Here is a 15,250-nt window from a genome sequence, read left to right as displayed (position 1 = left end):
GGGAGCCAGTGAAGGGATGCCAACACAGGAGAGATGTGGTCAGAGCGGTGGGTGGAAGTGATAATGCGTGCAGCTGAATGCTGGACAGAGAATAAAGGACGGAGGTGAGAAAGAGAAAGCCCAGCCAGGAGGACGTTACAGTAATCAAGTTGTGAGATCATTAGGGCATGGACCAGGATCTTGGCAGTAGAGGCGGAGAGATAAGGTCGGATTTTGGCAATATTATACAAAAAGAATCTACAAGAATTAACCAAATGCCAACCGCTGAGTGGACCAGAAAGGGCCCACCATGAAGTGCTGGGTTCACATGCTCCATTTCTTCCTTTTATCAGTGGTGTCATTAGGGTACTGCGGGGTATGTGCACCACACCAGGTGACATCCTAAGGGGGGGTGACACCACTGTTCCTCAAATATCTGCATTTTGGCAGATTGGTTGTGGCATTTGCCTGTATCTCTTTAAAACACTGAAGAGATTGTGTGAGTGGGATGAAGCTCAGTGGGAGGACAAAGGAGAGGTCCCAGTTTTTTTTTTTAAAAAAACCCTCAAATTTCAAATTTTAATTTTTAATTTTTAAAATATTTTTTATTTTTTAAATTTCTTTAAAAGCATCATATTTTAACAAAATTTTTACTTTAACTATATGAAACTATATGTATGTAAACATTTTTATTTTGTACATATGATATTGTAATTTAAAAATATCATTTTAATTTTGCTGGTTGTTTATGTCACAACTATTACCATTACATTCAGTGATATATGGGAATTACAACTTATGAGTAAATTAGTACACAAAAAAAAAATTACTAAGGTTTTTCTATGAGTGTGGTATGAGAGGTGGCCAATGGGGGAGGGTGACACAAAAACAAAACATGAATCTGCTAAAGTGACTAATCATATTTTATTCTTCCTAACGATTTTGCCACATGTTGCTTCCCACCTCTGATTTACATCCTAGTTAGAAAAGGACATCTCCTAGTCCAAAACATGGGGAAATGTGCTTCACAAATCCAAAGGGGTGTTTTTAATTAACATTTTTAAAAAATAAAAATAAAAATTGGGAGTAGGGTAAATTCTGGGGTATTGCAGTCCCTTAACTCCTGCTCATCCAACTCCTGAGAGCTGCTTATCTCTATTCTAATCCCTGATTTAGTATTATATACGTGTTATGTTACTTAAAGACTTTACACATTGACTACTACACAATGACCTTATACAATGGCTGATGCATTCTAGTAACTTCATTGTAAATTGTAAATATTTTATAGGTATTCATAAATAAATTAATAAATGGAGATGACAAATGGCCATTTGTCCCAGTGTAGTCAGTGAAAGTTACCTATACCTAATTTCCATGTTATTGTTTTTGCTTTTCTTATTCATGATTAATTTTTTATTCTGATTTTCTACAGTAGTGGTTGATCTCACAGTTACTTGTCTTTCATGCTGCTTCATTAGTTATTAATGACATTATTTGCTATGGGTCCCCACCATCATCACAATTTTATTTGTGGTGTGACTTGATTGTAAATCTTAGAGGATTCAAATAAAGTTTTGAAAAATGTAATAAGGTATAATTTAACCTAGGTAGAAATGAGCCCATTTGTCCCTGAGCCAGGGCCATGTTTTGAGTTACTGTTTTCTGAAACTTTCTGTCCTTCTCCTTGTAGTGCCTTTGGTGCCATCTTCCTTGATGGTGATGAATCAAGGCTCTTCCTTGTTGAATGTGCAGTGGAAGGCTCCAGCTGGTCAGAGAGATAGCTACATGGTCTCTGTGTCTGAAGAAGGAGCCACAGATACCAAAAGGCACATGGCAGTGGAGAAAGCCAGCACCAACATCACTATAACAGGGCTAACCCCTGGTACATGCTACCTCATTGCAGTGTGGTCACTAGCTGGACCCTACAGCTCTGCTTCCCGGAATGATTCAGCTTGCATGGGTATGTGCAAGACTGGGTTGGGGTGCCATGACAGTGGGAAAAGTAGTCACATTTTAGATGAAAGAATGCCTAACCCTGAGAAAAAGTTTGAGGAGCTCATTCAGCTGATGTTAGTGGGCAATACCATGGAATTATAGTGTATTGTGATGTGAAAGGTACAGACAGATTTTCATGGATATGTGATTCTTCCACTAGGATTATTGTGCTGAATGCCTTGTGGCATGAGTCACATCCTAGATCTGTAGATAAGAGATCTGTTTATACTGTATTATTTTATGTGTTGCATGGAGTGTGTTTTGCATAACCTGGCTTTCTCTTTAGAACTGGTCTTGCAAGCAGCAGAAGCTGACTTCTGTTCTTGCTCTGTCACCATGAGCAGAATAGTCTGTTGCTGTGCTGTGAAAGTTAAACAAAAGTCCTGTGTTTCTGACTGAACCCTCTCATCTTATCCTGCAGCCCCTGCTGCTCCTGTGAACCTGACCCTGAAAAACATAGCCAACTCTTCTGTGCTCTACACAGATTGGGCAAAGCCCCCAGGAGGCAGGGACCACTATCGAATGATCTTGTACAGTCTGGTGCCACCAGGGATGGAGAGAATTCATGTTGTGGGACCTGACACTCAGGATTTCCTCTGGACAGGTTTGCCAGCAGGAAGCCAGTTTGCTGTTCAGGTTACTGCAGTGAAAGGCCAAGCTGAGGCTTCTTCTACCATTGCTGTTGAATGGACGTGTAAGTCATATAGGTTAGGGCTTTAATTCTCTGACCCTAAAGTCTAGGGATAGACCTGTTACTTATAGATACATAGCCTTTTTGTGTAATTCTAGGTCCATCGTTTCTTTCTTTGTCTGGACTCCCTCAAATCCTTTCTCCTGGATCTTCCCTCATCTTATGAATCCTTCTAACTGATTTCCTATCAGCTTTTTTTCTTCCTGTTCCTCCTCTTACTGTAGTCTATGGGATAAAAATAATATTTTCCCATCTTGAGACGTTATATCATTCAGTATGTCCTGTCCATCTTACATTATTAAAAGGAAGGAAATTTGGAAGCTCTGGAGGAATAAAAGGATATGCATGTGTATAGATGTAGATTTGTCATTGATATCCATAAGTACTTCAGAACATTTCCCATGAGTCTCTCAGAGACAGATGCAGCAAGTTTACACACCAACAACATGCTTATTCTTATTTGCTTGTTTCATGGCATGTGGTCAGTTTTATACAGAGAGATTTGGCCAGAAGATCTCTGATGGATATGAGAATGATAAATTAAGCTCTGAGATCTATGTTCTATATTGGAACATAGACTGCATTGAGTCTTTCAACATTTTTCAGTCTATAGAAGAGATGGGTAACTTTCATGCATGGCGAGACACGTTGGTTACTCGGGGCATCTGGAACCTGCCACAAGTTGGTCCCACTTCAAGACACAGAAAAAAGAACTGTCTTGTGGCAGAAGGCCATAGCTGAGCAGCAAAGCCCATGCTTTCCATGCAGATGATCCCAGCTCCACTGCTGGCCCACTCAAGTGGGGAAATTCCCAGTTGGAAATCCTAGAGAGATACTCTAATCCAGTTGAGGTGATGCTAATCTAGATGGCCCAATGTTGTGATTAGACATGGAACAGATACATATGTTTTTTGTTCATATGAGTCAGATTGGGTTGGCCAGCATATTTCCTCTTCCAGGCTAGAATGTTCCTGAAAGTTTAATCTTGCCTACAGAATATATTGCTTAGAGCAAAGGTGAGCATTTTCTGGAAGCTAGAGGGTGACATTAGCACCCCTGGAGAACATGGAGGATTGAAAGTGTCCCCCCCCCCCAAAAAAAAAAAAAGAAAGAAAGAAAGAAATCCCCTGAACACCCTATGTAAGTTGTGGGAGCATTTTTGCTATGTTCTGGCACTCCCAGGTTATTCTAGGTTCAGAAGAGGCCTGTTTTATAACAAGAAATAACAACCCAAATGTCACTTCCTATTTGGGGACAAAAAAACACAGTCCTGAGAGCTGCATGTGATCCATAGGCTGCATTTTATCCATTCCAGCATAGAACTTTCCACTATAAATTGTTTATATTATGCAGCTGGTTATGTCAGCCACCATTCTTTACTCTTTCTTGTATGCATCTTCTCTTTTTACAGCTCCTCTGCCTGTTACCTCTGTGAAAACGTGGAATGAAAAGCGCTCATTCAGACTGAATGTGTCTTGGACACCAACCTCTGGGAGATTGGATGGCTATGAGTTGAATTTGTACCACTCAGGAACCAGTGCTACAGCTGGGCACACATCTCTGGGGAGAGATGCCACCAATTTCACCTTCTCAGGTCTCATACCAGGAACCAAGTACTTCTATGAGATCATCTCAAGGGCTGGGCCCTATAGGTCTTCATCAGGAAACTTCAGTGCTTGGACAAGTGAGTAGAACAGACTGGCATTCATCTAAAGGCCAGGTTCTCCTTTCCATCCATGCTCTTCACTATTTAATAAATGCATGCTTCCCTCAAGCAATTGTAAGCAAATAAAATGTGTTTCTCGATAATCCTTTCCGAAAAGAGAGAGAGAAATTAATATAGACTTGCTTCAGTGTTACATCATATATGTGTGTGTGTTCTGCACCTTCAAGTCGCTTCTGACTTACAGCTATCCTAAGGTGACCTATCATGGAGTTTTCATGGCAAGATTTGTTCAGAGGAGGTTTGCCTTTCCCTGAACTGGAGAGCATGTGACTTGCCCAAAGTCACCCAGTGAATTTCATGGCTGAGCTGGAATTGAGCCCTGGTGGTGCAGTGATTAGCCACAACGTTGTGACTTTGATCCCAGGGGGCTCCAGGTTGACTCAGTCTTTCATCCTTTTGTAGGTTGGTAAAATGTTGGGGGCAATTGGCTTACAGACTGTAAACGGCTTAGAGAGTGTGTTGAATTCATTATTATTATTATTATTATTATTATTATTATTATTATTATTAAACTTTTATTTATAAAGTGCTGTAAATTTACACAGCGCTGTACATACAATCTTTTAGTTAGACGGTTCCCTGCCCTCTATGAAGGGGTATAGAAATGTAAATGCTATTGCTATTGCTACAGTGGCAGCCACAGATTCCTCCCTTTCCCTTGCTGCCAATGCTTCCCTTTCCTAGCCCAGTCAGCACCCTGCCAGACCCAGAAGGAGCAGCATCACACCCCACCAACAGCTGCAGTAGACCACCCTGCCCTCCATTGCTACCCACTGTCCTGCCCTGTGCTTCCTACTCAAGAAAGAAGTGTAGGGCATGGCAGCGAGAGGGAAAGTAGGGCAACGTGGGCAGTGGTGTGCTAGGCATTTAGGAAAGTTAGGGGCTGATGGCCAGGTGGGAAAAGGAGGTGATGATAGCAAGAAAGTGAAATAGTGGTCACCACTGCTGCCATGATTGCCGGCACCTCCCTTTCACAGATTGGTCACCAGTTCTTCCTTATCTAGAAGGGGCTGCTGGGTGGCAGCAGCACTCCACCCTCTCCAGCAGCTGCACTGGGTGGAAGGCAAAGGCACTCTGTCTGGCAAGGGAGAGAAGGAAGGGCAAGGGGGACAGAGGTGTGCAAGGCAGCTGGGCTATGATGGGGAGGCCAGCAAAGTGGTCAGGATGGGAGGGCAGACGGTGAGCACCCCTTCCTGCCTGCTATCATTTCTCCTTCCACCATCCCTCCCCTCCTGCTGTTTTCCCATCTTGTCTCTTATGAGGTGACTGCCTGCCTATGGGTAACAGCATGTATCGCCACACAGTGATGACACCAACCCTAGTGATGCCACTAGATGCACCTGGTTTCGATTTTCTCTTCTGGTGTCACCTTTTTGTTTTTCCTAGGTCCTCTGCCTCCTCGTGTGGTACATCTTTCAAACAAAGGATACACGGACAGACTGAGTGCTTTCTGGGAACCCACTGCAGGAGGACATGATGGCTATGTACTAACATTATATTATGCTGGGTCTGGCTTTGTGGCAGCCAAAACGTTGGTGGAGAAGGCTGTCACTAATTTCACTTTCACAAGCCTCATCCCAGGAACTGAATACTTACTCGAAGTTGCTTCCATGGCAGGGCCCCATCGGATCTCAGCCAGGAATGTCAGTGACTGGACATGTGAGTAGGAGTGTCTTCATGGTGTTTTGGGTTTGCTTACATAAAACTTTTGAGTCGTTTATTTGTAAGAATAAATAAAGATTAGTGGATTTAAAGAATCTGTTCATTTTAAAAATTGGAATAAGCAATGTCCAAAGACCTGGGATGTATTTGCAATGTGCATACTCCAGACTGTCTGTGGCTCACACCATCCTCTCACAATGAAACCAGATCATAGAATCATAGAGCTGGAAGAGACCTCAAGGGCCATCCAGTCCAACCCCCAGCCATGCAGGAACACACAATCAAAGCACTCCCAAGAGGTGGCCATCCAGCCTCTGTTTAAAAACCTCCAAAGATCCCTTTTAAATATTCAGTGTGAAGCTGATAAAGCAAAGTAGGTGTATGTATGTGTCTTGTTTTAGAGAAAAATTGTGCTTCTGGGGGGATGATTTTCCCTTTCTTTCCCCCCTTCAATGGGGGCCACAAAAATAGCCCTAAGGGCTATGTGATTCCTATCTCTTTCTTTTTTAATTGAGACCATTTCAATCTTTTGTGATTTGGCTAGGGACACATTTAATGTGAATGGCACTGAGCAGTTCATAAATCAAAGTTGTTGTGCCTTCAAGTCAGCTCTGACTTATGGTGATCCTATGGTAAAGTTTTCTTGGGGATATTTATTTATTGGAGGTTAGCGAATGCTTTTCTATTTGGCTCAGAGTCCAAAGTCATCCAGTGAATTTTCAGGGTCGAGAAGGAATCCAAACCCTGGTCTCTTGGAGTCCAAGCCCAGCACTCAAACCACTAGACTACACTGGCTCACAGAGTAAAGTACTGGGAAATGCCATTTATTTTGTATAAACAGGTTCAGTTGAAACTGGTACAAGTTTGGACAGAGATACATCACTGCTACTGATTCCTTCAATCTCTCACTAAACAAATTAACTACTGAGCAAAGAGAAGTTGTACTCGATCACTGGGGGAAGGAGACAGGCTGAACATCTGGTTTATGATGAATGCCTCAGGAGGTGGTAAACTAGAGTGCTAAGCTGCTGCCCCACTGCAGAATTAATGCAGTTTGACACTGCTTTAACTATCATTGCTCCATTCCATGGAATCTTGGGGTTTGTAGTTTGTTGTGGCACTAGAACTCTCTGACAGGCTAAATATCTTACAAAATGACAAATTCTAGGTTTCTGTCAGATGTCATGCCAGTTAAATAGTGTCAAGCTGCATTAATTCTGCAGTGTAGATGCAGCCTCGGTGTGACAAAGGAGACATGGGAGTAATATCATCAGTATTTTTCAAAATTAATAGCAGCATTATGCAGATGAGGACCACAGGACTGTGTATGTCTTTATATCCCAGAAGTTAATCTTTTGCCCTGTGGCATTGTCTTTATTCCCCCTGCTCTTGCTCCAAGGTACTGTTGGTCCTGTGAGGGAAACCTGAATAACCTTATAAGAGTCTTGGAGCATAGTGTGCATGTTTTTCTTTCATAAAGCACTTGTTTCTTTGTTTGCTTGCTTGTTGGTTTTGTATCCCTCATTTTTCTTTATATAGGAACCAAGGTGGCTTACAAATATTTAACAAAACAGTTAAAAAATATATTCCTAACAGAATTTTAAAAAAAATTAAATGACAATTCAGTTAAAAATGCAAGGTTAAAATAATAATTAAATAATTATTAAATTAAATTAAAACATAGTAAAAACAGATAAAAACCATCAAAAGTCTTTTCCCCACATAAGTTATAAGCTAAAGTCTCTTGATCCAATCCCTAAGATTTTAATAGAGACATTTAGGAGTCCCAGGAGTCCATAGGAATACATTTAAATAATAATAAAAAAAACTTGGAAGGAATTAATGATCTGTCTCAATCACTGCAATTCCTTAGGCTGATTTTCTCCCCCTTTATTCTCCCCAATCCCAAAACAACTCTCTGCTTTTAGCAATTACCTCTCTTTATTCCTCGCTTTGCTCTTATACCCTAGATCCTTTGGTTCCCAGGAAACTTTCCATGAAGTCTGACAAGAGAGACCCTGCACTATCTGTGACCTGGGCCAAACCCCTCAGCAAGCCAGAGCATTGTCAGCTGCAGCTGTGGTATTCTGGCAACAACACTGTTCTGCAGCGTCACACTTTGACCCAGTGGCAGATCCAACAGGTTTTCCAGGGACTGGTCCCAGGGAGAAATTATTCTGTATCTCTCAGTTGCACTGCTGGACCATATGTGAGCAGCTCTGAGATGCTGGCAATGCCTATTGGTGGGTATGCACTTATTTGCACTTGGTCTGAAAGTATAGCTTGTAGAAGGAAACTTCAGAATTTGCTTTCTCTTTCAATGAGTCATGCATGTTTTTAGGGATCTGTTATAGCTTTTAGCCATTTTTTCACCACTCTGATATGTTAATATATCTGAAAGTAAAACACATTCTTGAGTTTCTACTTTCCAAGAGACTCCATATTCAAGTAGAGACTTTTATCCAGGGCCTGGTCACCATAGAACATGATGGACCTTGGAGGGCTTTAAATACAGAAGATTTGTTTTTTAAAAGGCGTATTCTTTGAAGGAAATGGGTTTTCTATGCAGACAACATAATTTTCTGTGCAAAAAACAGATATTTGTTGTGCAAGAAAACTAATTTTTCTCCATAGAATAATTACTGCACAACACTTCAGGACATTCAGATACAGAGAGAATTTGTCGTTGTTGTGTGCCTTCAAGTCATTTCTGAGTCATGGTGACCCTAAGGTGAACCTATTGCAGGTTTTCCTGGGGCTTAAGAGTGTGTGACTTGACCAGGGTCACCCAGTGGGTGTCTATGGCTGAGTGGGGAATCGAACCTTGATCTCCAGAGTTGGAGTCCAGTTCTCAAAACTTTGTGTATTTTGAAGATCTACTGACGATTATCAAGTCTGCCAAGCCTCAGCTGTTCTAGACTTGTCCAATCCATTGTTTGTGTCTCCAGAGGCCGCTGAGGTGAAGGACTTGCAGTGTGTACCTGATTCCACCAGTGTGTTTCTAAACTGGACCATCCCTGAAGGTGACATTGGGGCCTATGAACTTACAGTGAGGAAGCTTCCCAGAGGAGGCCTCCAACAATCTGTACGTCTTCTGGCTGTTTCCAAGGCTGATACCACTCTGACCGAGCTCACCTCAAACACCTCCTATCAAATCAGTGTCAGCACTATTGGCAAGAATGGAATGAGAGGCCCAGCAATGGCAGTGGGTTGTAATACGTCTGTGGAAGGTATGTGTTTTCCAATCTTTCCATTGCACCAAGATAGACTTTTTGGTAGCAATTCCTCAGGCCAATTGATTGATTGCAAACCTGAACTCTAGAAGAAGGAAGACTTAAGAATAAGCAGTTTTGTGACATACACAGATATCATCTAACTGCTTAGCATGGTGATTTAGACTGTGCTGGGAGCTGGGATGTTTCTCCTTTAGGCTCACCTCAGTTCACTTTGACAAACCACTGTCTTTCCAGCCCCGACTTCCCATCTGTAACAAAGGGATAATAATGGTGACCTACATTACAGGAAAACATGTGAAATACCTGCAGTGTGTCCTTTAAACTTACTGATATGTTTGCAAATTTGTCATGCATAAATTTAGATCTACAGTGCCATCTTCTGGAGATATGCTCACACAGCTTATGTTTTGCTTTTTTAACTGTAGTTCTTCCACCTCCTGTGCGAATGGACATCCCTCAATTTGATGCCAGCTCCAGAGTCATCATCTCCCCTGATATGTTCAGTGAGGAGAATGGTCTCATTGAGTACTATGGGGTTGTTGTCACAACCAATGAGTCTTGTAAGTGTCTGACCTTCTCGGCGCTGTCCTTATGAGAAGTCATCATGTCCTGGTAACGATCTTAATGTTGCAGTGCTTCTCTCCATGTTCCCAGTACTGAGGCCTACCCAAGACATCATCTCTCGCACATGGTATGACCACTATTATGGACAAGAAGACTCATACTTAGCACTATTGCTGCCAAACCCATTTCATCTCAATGAGACCACTAGCCCCAAGACCTGGACAGTGACCATAGGTGCAGAGGAATGCAGTCAGTCTCGGGAAACCTGCAATGGAAAGCTGAAAACAGATGCACAGTACAGGTAAGAAACATAAAGTAAGAAGCACCAAGAATGATAGCAATAAAGGTACCTGGTTCAGCACTGTGTCTTTTTAGTTGATCCAATAACATCCAAACAATAATAACTTTATTGGGCCAACCAAAATGCACAATTACATGTTGCAAGTTTTCGAAGTCACACTGACTTCTTCATCAGGCAAACAGGAGAAAGAAATGGAAGATGTTAGTCATAGGCCTGCATTTTCTGTTTCTGTTCTTAGTTCGGATGGTAGGGAGAGCTGAGGAAATGCACACTGAAATGTATATGAATTTTTACATGGATTTTTTTGTAAAAAAAATCACAAGCTGATGTAGAAATAGGACAAAATTATTAATGCTGAAAAAATGAGAAACTACGCAAAAAAGAAATCAACAGATTTGCAGATCTCTGCAGCTAACAACTAGGGTGTGAAATGCATGAGGAGTTCAGCTTTCAGTGAACTAACCTTATTTCTTCAGCTTGATGAATTGTTGCATAACTGTTCCAGCCCAGCTCTCATGCTGTTCAGGCATCCTTGATTGGAATACTGGAAGCACAGGAGGTGGGAGAGTGACCTAGCCCTAGCCCTGCTCCCATTGTCACATGTTTTTATTTCTCTCTATGCATGGAAAGCAACTTTCTGAATTTATCCATGGGATTCAAAATGATGAATAATGAAATCTCTCATCTTTAGAATGGCATTCTCCATGCACAGAAAGCAACAGTAATGCATGAGGAGGGAGACAAGGCTAGTACACTCTCCTTTCTTGCATGCTGACCATATCCAGATTAAGAGTACCTGGATAGACCTTTTAAAAGTACAGGTATTGTAAACAGAAAGTTGGCCTGAGAAGGGGTGATAGTAGAATTGAGGTGTGTCAAACCCATTTCATCTCCAAGAGAGCACCAGCCTCAAGACTAGGTCAGGCACTGGAACTGGACCTTCGGAAGGAATTTCATGGTGGAATAAAGCCTTTGATTCAAAACTATCTGTTTGTAGTCAATATTGATTCATAGATTTGTGTGTGTGTATGTGTGTGTGTGTGCGCGTGCGCAGTAAAAGATGGGGAAGAAAACCATATCTGTTGTTGAACTCTTTGTTGGAAAGGCAAATGTAATAAATGGCTAAATAAAGGGATGACTAAATAAAATCCTTAAGGTTTTCCCCCCCTCCTACAATAGGTTCAGCATTGCTGCATTCACCAGATACAGCCAACGGGCTCCTAGAGTATCATTCACATCATTTTCAGGTGAGGTGTATCTCTTTGCCCACTTGTAGTCTTAATGAATCAGGCACCTAGTTTCTTGCTCAGTTTCATTAGGACTCGTCATGTGACTCTTTTCATTAGGACTCATTCATGTAACCACAGAAATTCTTCAAATGATCAGTTTACTTATGAGCATGTCTGTTCAGCATTAAGCCCTACTAAGGACAACTAGACTTACAAACAAGGATATAGAGCCTCCAACTTTCCCCCAGCCTGGAGCTCTCTTGATGTGTTAGGCTATAATTTCACCAGTCATGCTGGCTGGTTGCAGAGGGCACCAGGGTGAGCATGGTGTTATATAGTATTGCAGCCTCATTAACTATTGATTAAAATGTTGATCCTTAAGCTTACTAATAACCCTGTAAAACAGTGAGTGATGAGGAACCCAGCAGCATGAGAGTCATTTTCACAGAAACTGTTTTCTCAGGGCTGGGAAGAAAGATGGCTGATGCACATGGGACTCTTCATTGTCTTTGTTTCCAGCAGCAGATGCCTCACCAGCCTCAGCTAGTATATCTGCCCCAGTTGTGGCTGGGATCATTGTTGGATTCCTTGTGACTGTCACAGCCATTGCTGGATGGATCTTCGGGAAACACCTGAGAACAAGGAGGTAAGAAAAACTGTGCATTTACTGTTGCAATAATACTGTGCAGGATTTTTTTTTAGTGCTTAGGACTTGGATGAAAGACCTTTGCGGAAGATCTAGATAAGAAATATATAGTAAACCTACACAGAATCTCTTAATGTCTCTGAAGCAACACACACACATTTATAACTAAGTACAAGTGATAATCAATACTACGTGTTGAATAGCAGCACATAAGCAGAAGAGTGTTGGCGACACCTAGCATGCAACATATTCATGCACTGTGTATAGGATGGCATTGAGAAAGTTTAAATGGTGTTTCCTTTTGCATGTTTATGAAGATTTCCTCAAATTCTCACTTGTTACAAACATTAAATGTTATATTGGCAAATATATGTTTGTGAATACCTATTTGCTTAGATAACATAAAATTCTATTCCTAAGGGGGCTGAGCCAGCTAATAATAATATGCTTATTGCCTCACTGAGAAATAACAGTCTGTATGCTTTGCTTTTAGATTGGAAAAGGGTAACATACCCCAAGAAATGATCACTTACAGTCTGAGGTGAGTGTGGCTATTTTCTTGTTTCCCTGCTCAGTAAAGGACATAATAGGGAACAAGTGTGCAAGACAGAATTATTTCCATATTAGTTCTAGAACATCTGGTACAACGTTTGATTAAACTGTTTCCCCACAACCAAGGGAATTCATGCTGTATCCTTAAAACAAAAATAGGTAACTAGTGGCTATGAAGAGGCTAGAACAGTGATGGTGAACTTTGGGGGTACGCATGCTGTGGGTGGGGCTTCTGCCCCAAGAGGTGGGGCTGTGTTCTGGGTTAGGAGACAGGACTTCCAGGGCGGGACATCTCCCCCTGCCCTTTCCTCAGCCTCCAATTGTCTCTAAGAGACAGCTGGAAGCCAGGGAAGATCCGGGAGGGGGCCAGGACGTCCACTCTCCAGGGGCAGCAGCGAGTCAGGCAGGAGGGGGGAGGGGGAGGGGGAGGAGTGGGCACGTGCCCCGTCCTCCTACCACCGGATTTTTCCTGCCCCCTCCCTGGGGAGGCAGCTGGGGGTCAGGAAAGGAAAGCGGAGGAGGAGACATGGGCACACACCATATTCTCCTCCTCCTGGACCTTTCCAGCGGGAGGCTGGGAAAGATCTCTGGGGAGGAGCAACAGGCATACGCCAGTTGCTCCTCCTCCCCCTGCACTTTTTATGGCCTCCAACTGTCTCTGAGAGACAGCTGAAGGCTGGGAGGAGGCCGGGAGGAAGAGTCAGAGGCACGTGACTGTGGCTCCTTCTCCCCAGTGCCATTTTCTGGCTTCCAGCTCTTTCTCCAAGACAGCTGGAGGCCAAGAAATTGCAGGGAGGAAGAGGAATGGGCACACGCATGCCTGTTCTTCCTTCTCCCTGGCCTGTGTCTGGCAAAATGGCGTCGTGTGCCACCTGTGGCACGCATGCCATAGGTTCGCCATCATGGGGCTAGACTGTAGCTCCCATTATCCACAGCCATTGGTCATCCTGGCTGGGGTTGATGGAGTCCAGCAGCTGGAAAGATATAGGTTGCTCATCTCTTCCTGAAAAATACAGGTGTGCAAACTCCACCTTTCCAAAGTCCAGAGTCTATATCAGGCCCTCCCTGAATCCACTGGAGGTCATGCCCCACTTCAAAACTTGAAGCGGTGAAAAAGGAAAACAATGTCTTAAAATTACTTGAATGAGTAGTAGATGTTTTGTTTACAAAGGGGACCATCCTTTGAGGGGACCTCTGAGATCACTACCCCATGGGAAAGTATCTGCTGTCTTAACTGCTTACAAAGTTTCAGAGTAATATGGAACCAGGGCAGAATCTAAAATACTTTGACCACTATAAAAATTTGTGATGCTTCTGTTCATTTAGATTCTATAGCAAATAAATGTTTTATATCTTGTGTTTATGATTTGTGGCTTGACTGAAAATACCTTGAACCTTAACTAGTTTGTTGTGTATGCTTTATAAATCAACCTCTTAGCATCTTCACTAGGGGTATAAAATTTTGCTTTTTTAATTAATGCATGCAAGAATGAACCATTTCTAAAGGTTTTTTCTCTACTGGGTAAAACTATGAGAGTTTTTGATTATTTGGGGACATTTTGTGGAAAAGTAGGTGTTTCTGAAAAATTGTGCAAACAATTTTTTGGCAAAAAGTCCCAAAATGTAAAAAAAGAAAAGAAAAGAATGCAAAGGTGGGTCATTTTTGATGGCATATCTTGATGTGTCAAGACATCCTTTCTCATTCAGGAAGAGAAAATGAGTATTACATCATTAATCCTCACCCTGTCTAAAGAAGATCTCTGCACAGCAGTTGGGATTATTTTACTATTCTCTCTCCTTATTTCTTGCAGAAACACACATCGCCCAATCCCCCTTCTAAGTTTCAGACAGTATTATGAGACAAGGGCAGCAAACTCCAATCATGGGTTCTTTCAGGACTTTGAGGTAGTTGTCTTTCACTTTATTTCATATTTAATCCAAGCAGGTTATCTGGCCATACTTAAATATATGTCTCTTTCACACCATACAATTACAGCAATTTGATTCCACTTTAATGTATCTTCTGGAGTCCTGGGATTTGTAGCTTGGTGAGATACTAGACTGTTCTGGCCTAGAATTCTAAATGCACTTTCCTTAATTGCAAATCCCAGGAAATCATAAAATATTGCCATGGGAGTTAAAGGAAATCTTAGCACATACATGTATAGCTTGGAAGGACCAATAGTTAATTTACATTATTGTTATCACAGCCCCTTAGACTGTGGTATGACCTGCCAGAAGAGATTTGACAGCAGAATATGCTGTCTGGATTTAAAAGAGCATTAAAGACCAGTCTCTTCCAGCAGGTTTATTCAGATGATTTTTAAACTGTGAATTTTAAATGATGAATTTTAACTGTGGATTGTTTTAAAATATGTGCCTCTTTTATTCGTCCTTTTAAATTAATGTGCACTTTAACTGATGCTGTTTGTCTGTTAATTTTTGTTCTCTGCCTCGTTGTTGTTGTTGTTGTTGTTATTATTATTATTATTAGCCTATAGGACTTTGTTAATATAAGAGCTACCAAAACTGAGAACTAACCTTTACCGCTTATGAAAAAGACATGAAGAATACTCTCATCCCTCCAGTGCTAAGCACATTAACTGCTTTGTTCACTCCTCATATTTATTTCTCTTTGCTAATAAGTGTCAGTAGGCTTAACATAG

The 15,250-nt window shown here is 41.8% G+C and overlaps 1 protein-coding gene across 6 annotated transcripts in view; it reads left to right on the top strand.

The window, feature by feature from the left end:
- The window catches only part of LOC149315853 (receptor-type tyrosine-protein phosphatase V-like), a 77,910-nt gene that overhangs the window by 33,166 nt on the left and 29,494 nt on the right, over positions 1-15,250 (top strand). For 3 of the 6 annotated variants that reach the window (XM_089514272.1, XM_089514269.1, XM_089514268.1), the window contains exons 10-21: positions 1,673-1,942; positions 2,399-2,671; positions 4,080-4,352; positions 5,781-6,053; positions 8,027-8,299; positions 9,005-9,286; positions 9,718-9,852; positions 9,947-10,157; positions 11,337-11,404; positions 11,906-12,032; positions 12,526-12,573; positions 14,396-14,489. In XM_089514272.1, the coding sequence (XP_089370398.1) occupies positions 1,673-1,942; positions 2,399-2,671; positions 4,080-4,352; positions 5,781-6,053; positions 8,027-8,299; positions 9,005-9,286; positions 9,718-9,852; positions 9,947-10,157; positions 11,337-11,404; positions 11,906-12,032; positions 12,526-12,573; positions 14,396-14,489 (2,327 nt within the window). The remainder of the gene's footprint in view (positions 1-1,672; positions 1,943-2,398; positions 2,672-4,079; positions 4,353-5,780; positions 6,054-8,026; positions 8,300-9,004; positions 9,287-9,717; positions 9,853-9,946; positions 10,158-11,336; positions 11,405-11,905; positions 12,033-12,525; positions 12,574-14,395; positions 14,490-15,250) is intronic. The other 3 variants (XM_089514271.1, XM_089514270.1, XM_089514273.1) reach the window with 3 other exon arrangements.

The sequence above is a fragment of the Sceloporus occidentalis genome, unplaced genomic scaffold (genome assembly GCF_023333645.1).
Source record: "Sceloporus occidentalis isolate IW3139 unplaced genomic scaffold, rSceOcc1.0.p SCAF_3, whole genome shotgun sequence".
NCBI lineage: Eukaryota > Metazoa > Chordata > Lepidosauria > Squamata > Phrynosomatidae > Sceloporus > Sceloporus occidentalis.
This window is presented reverse-complemented; position numbering and strand designations above follow the sequence as displayed.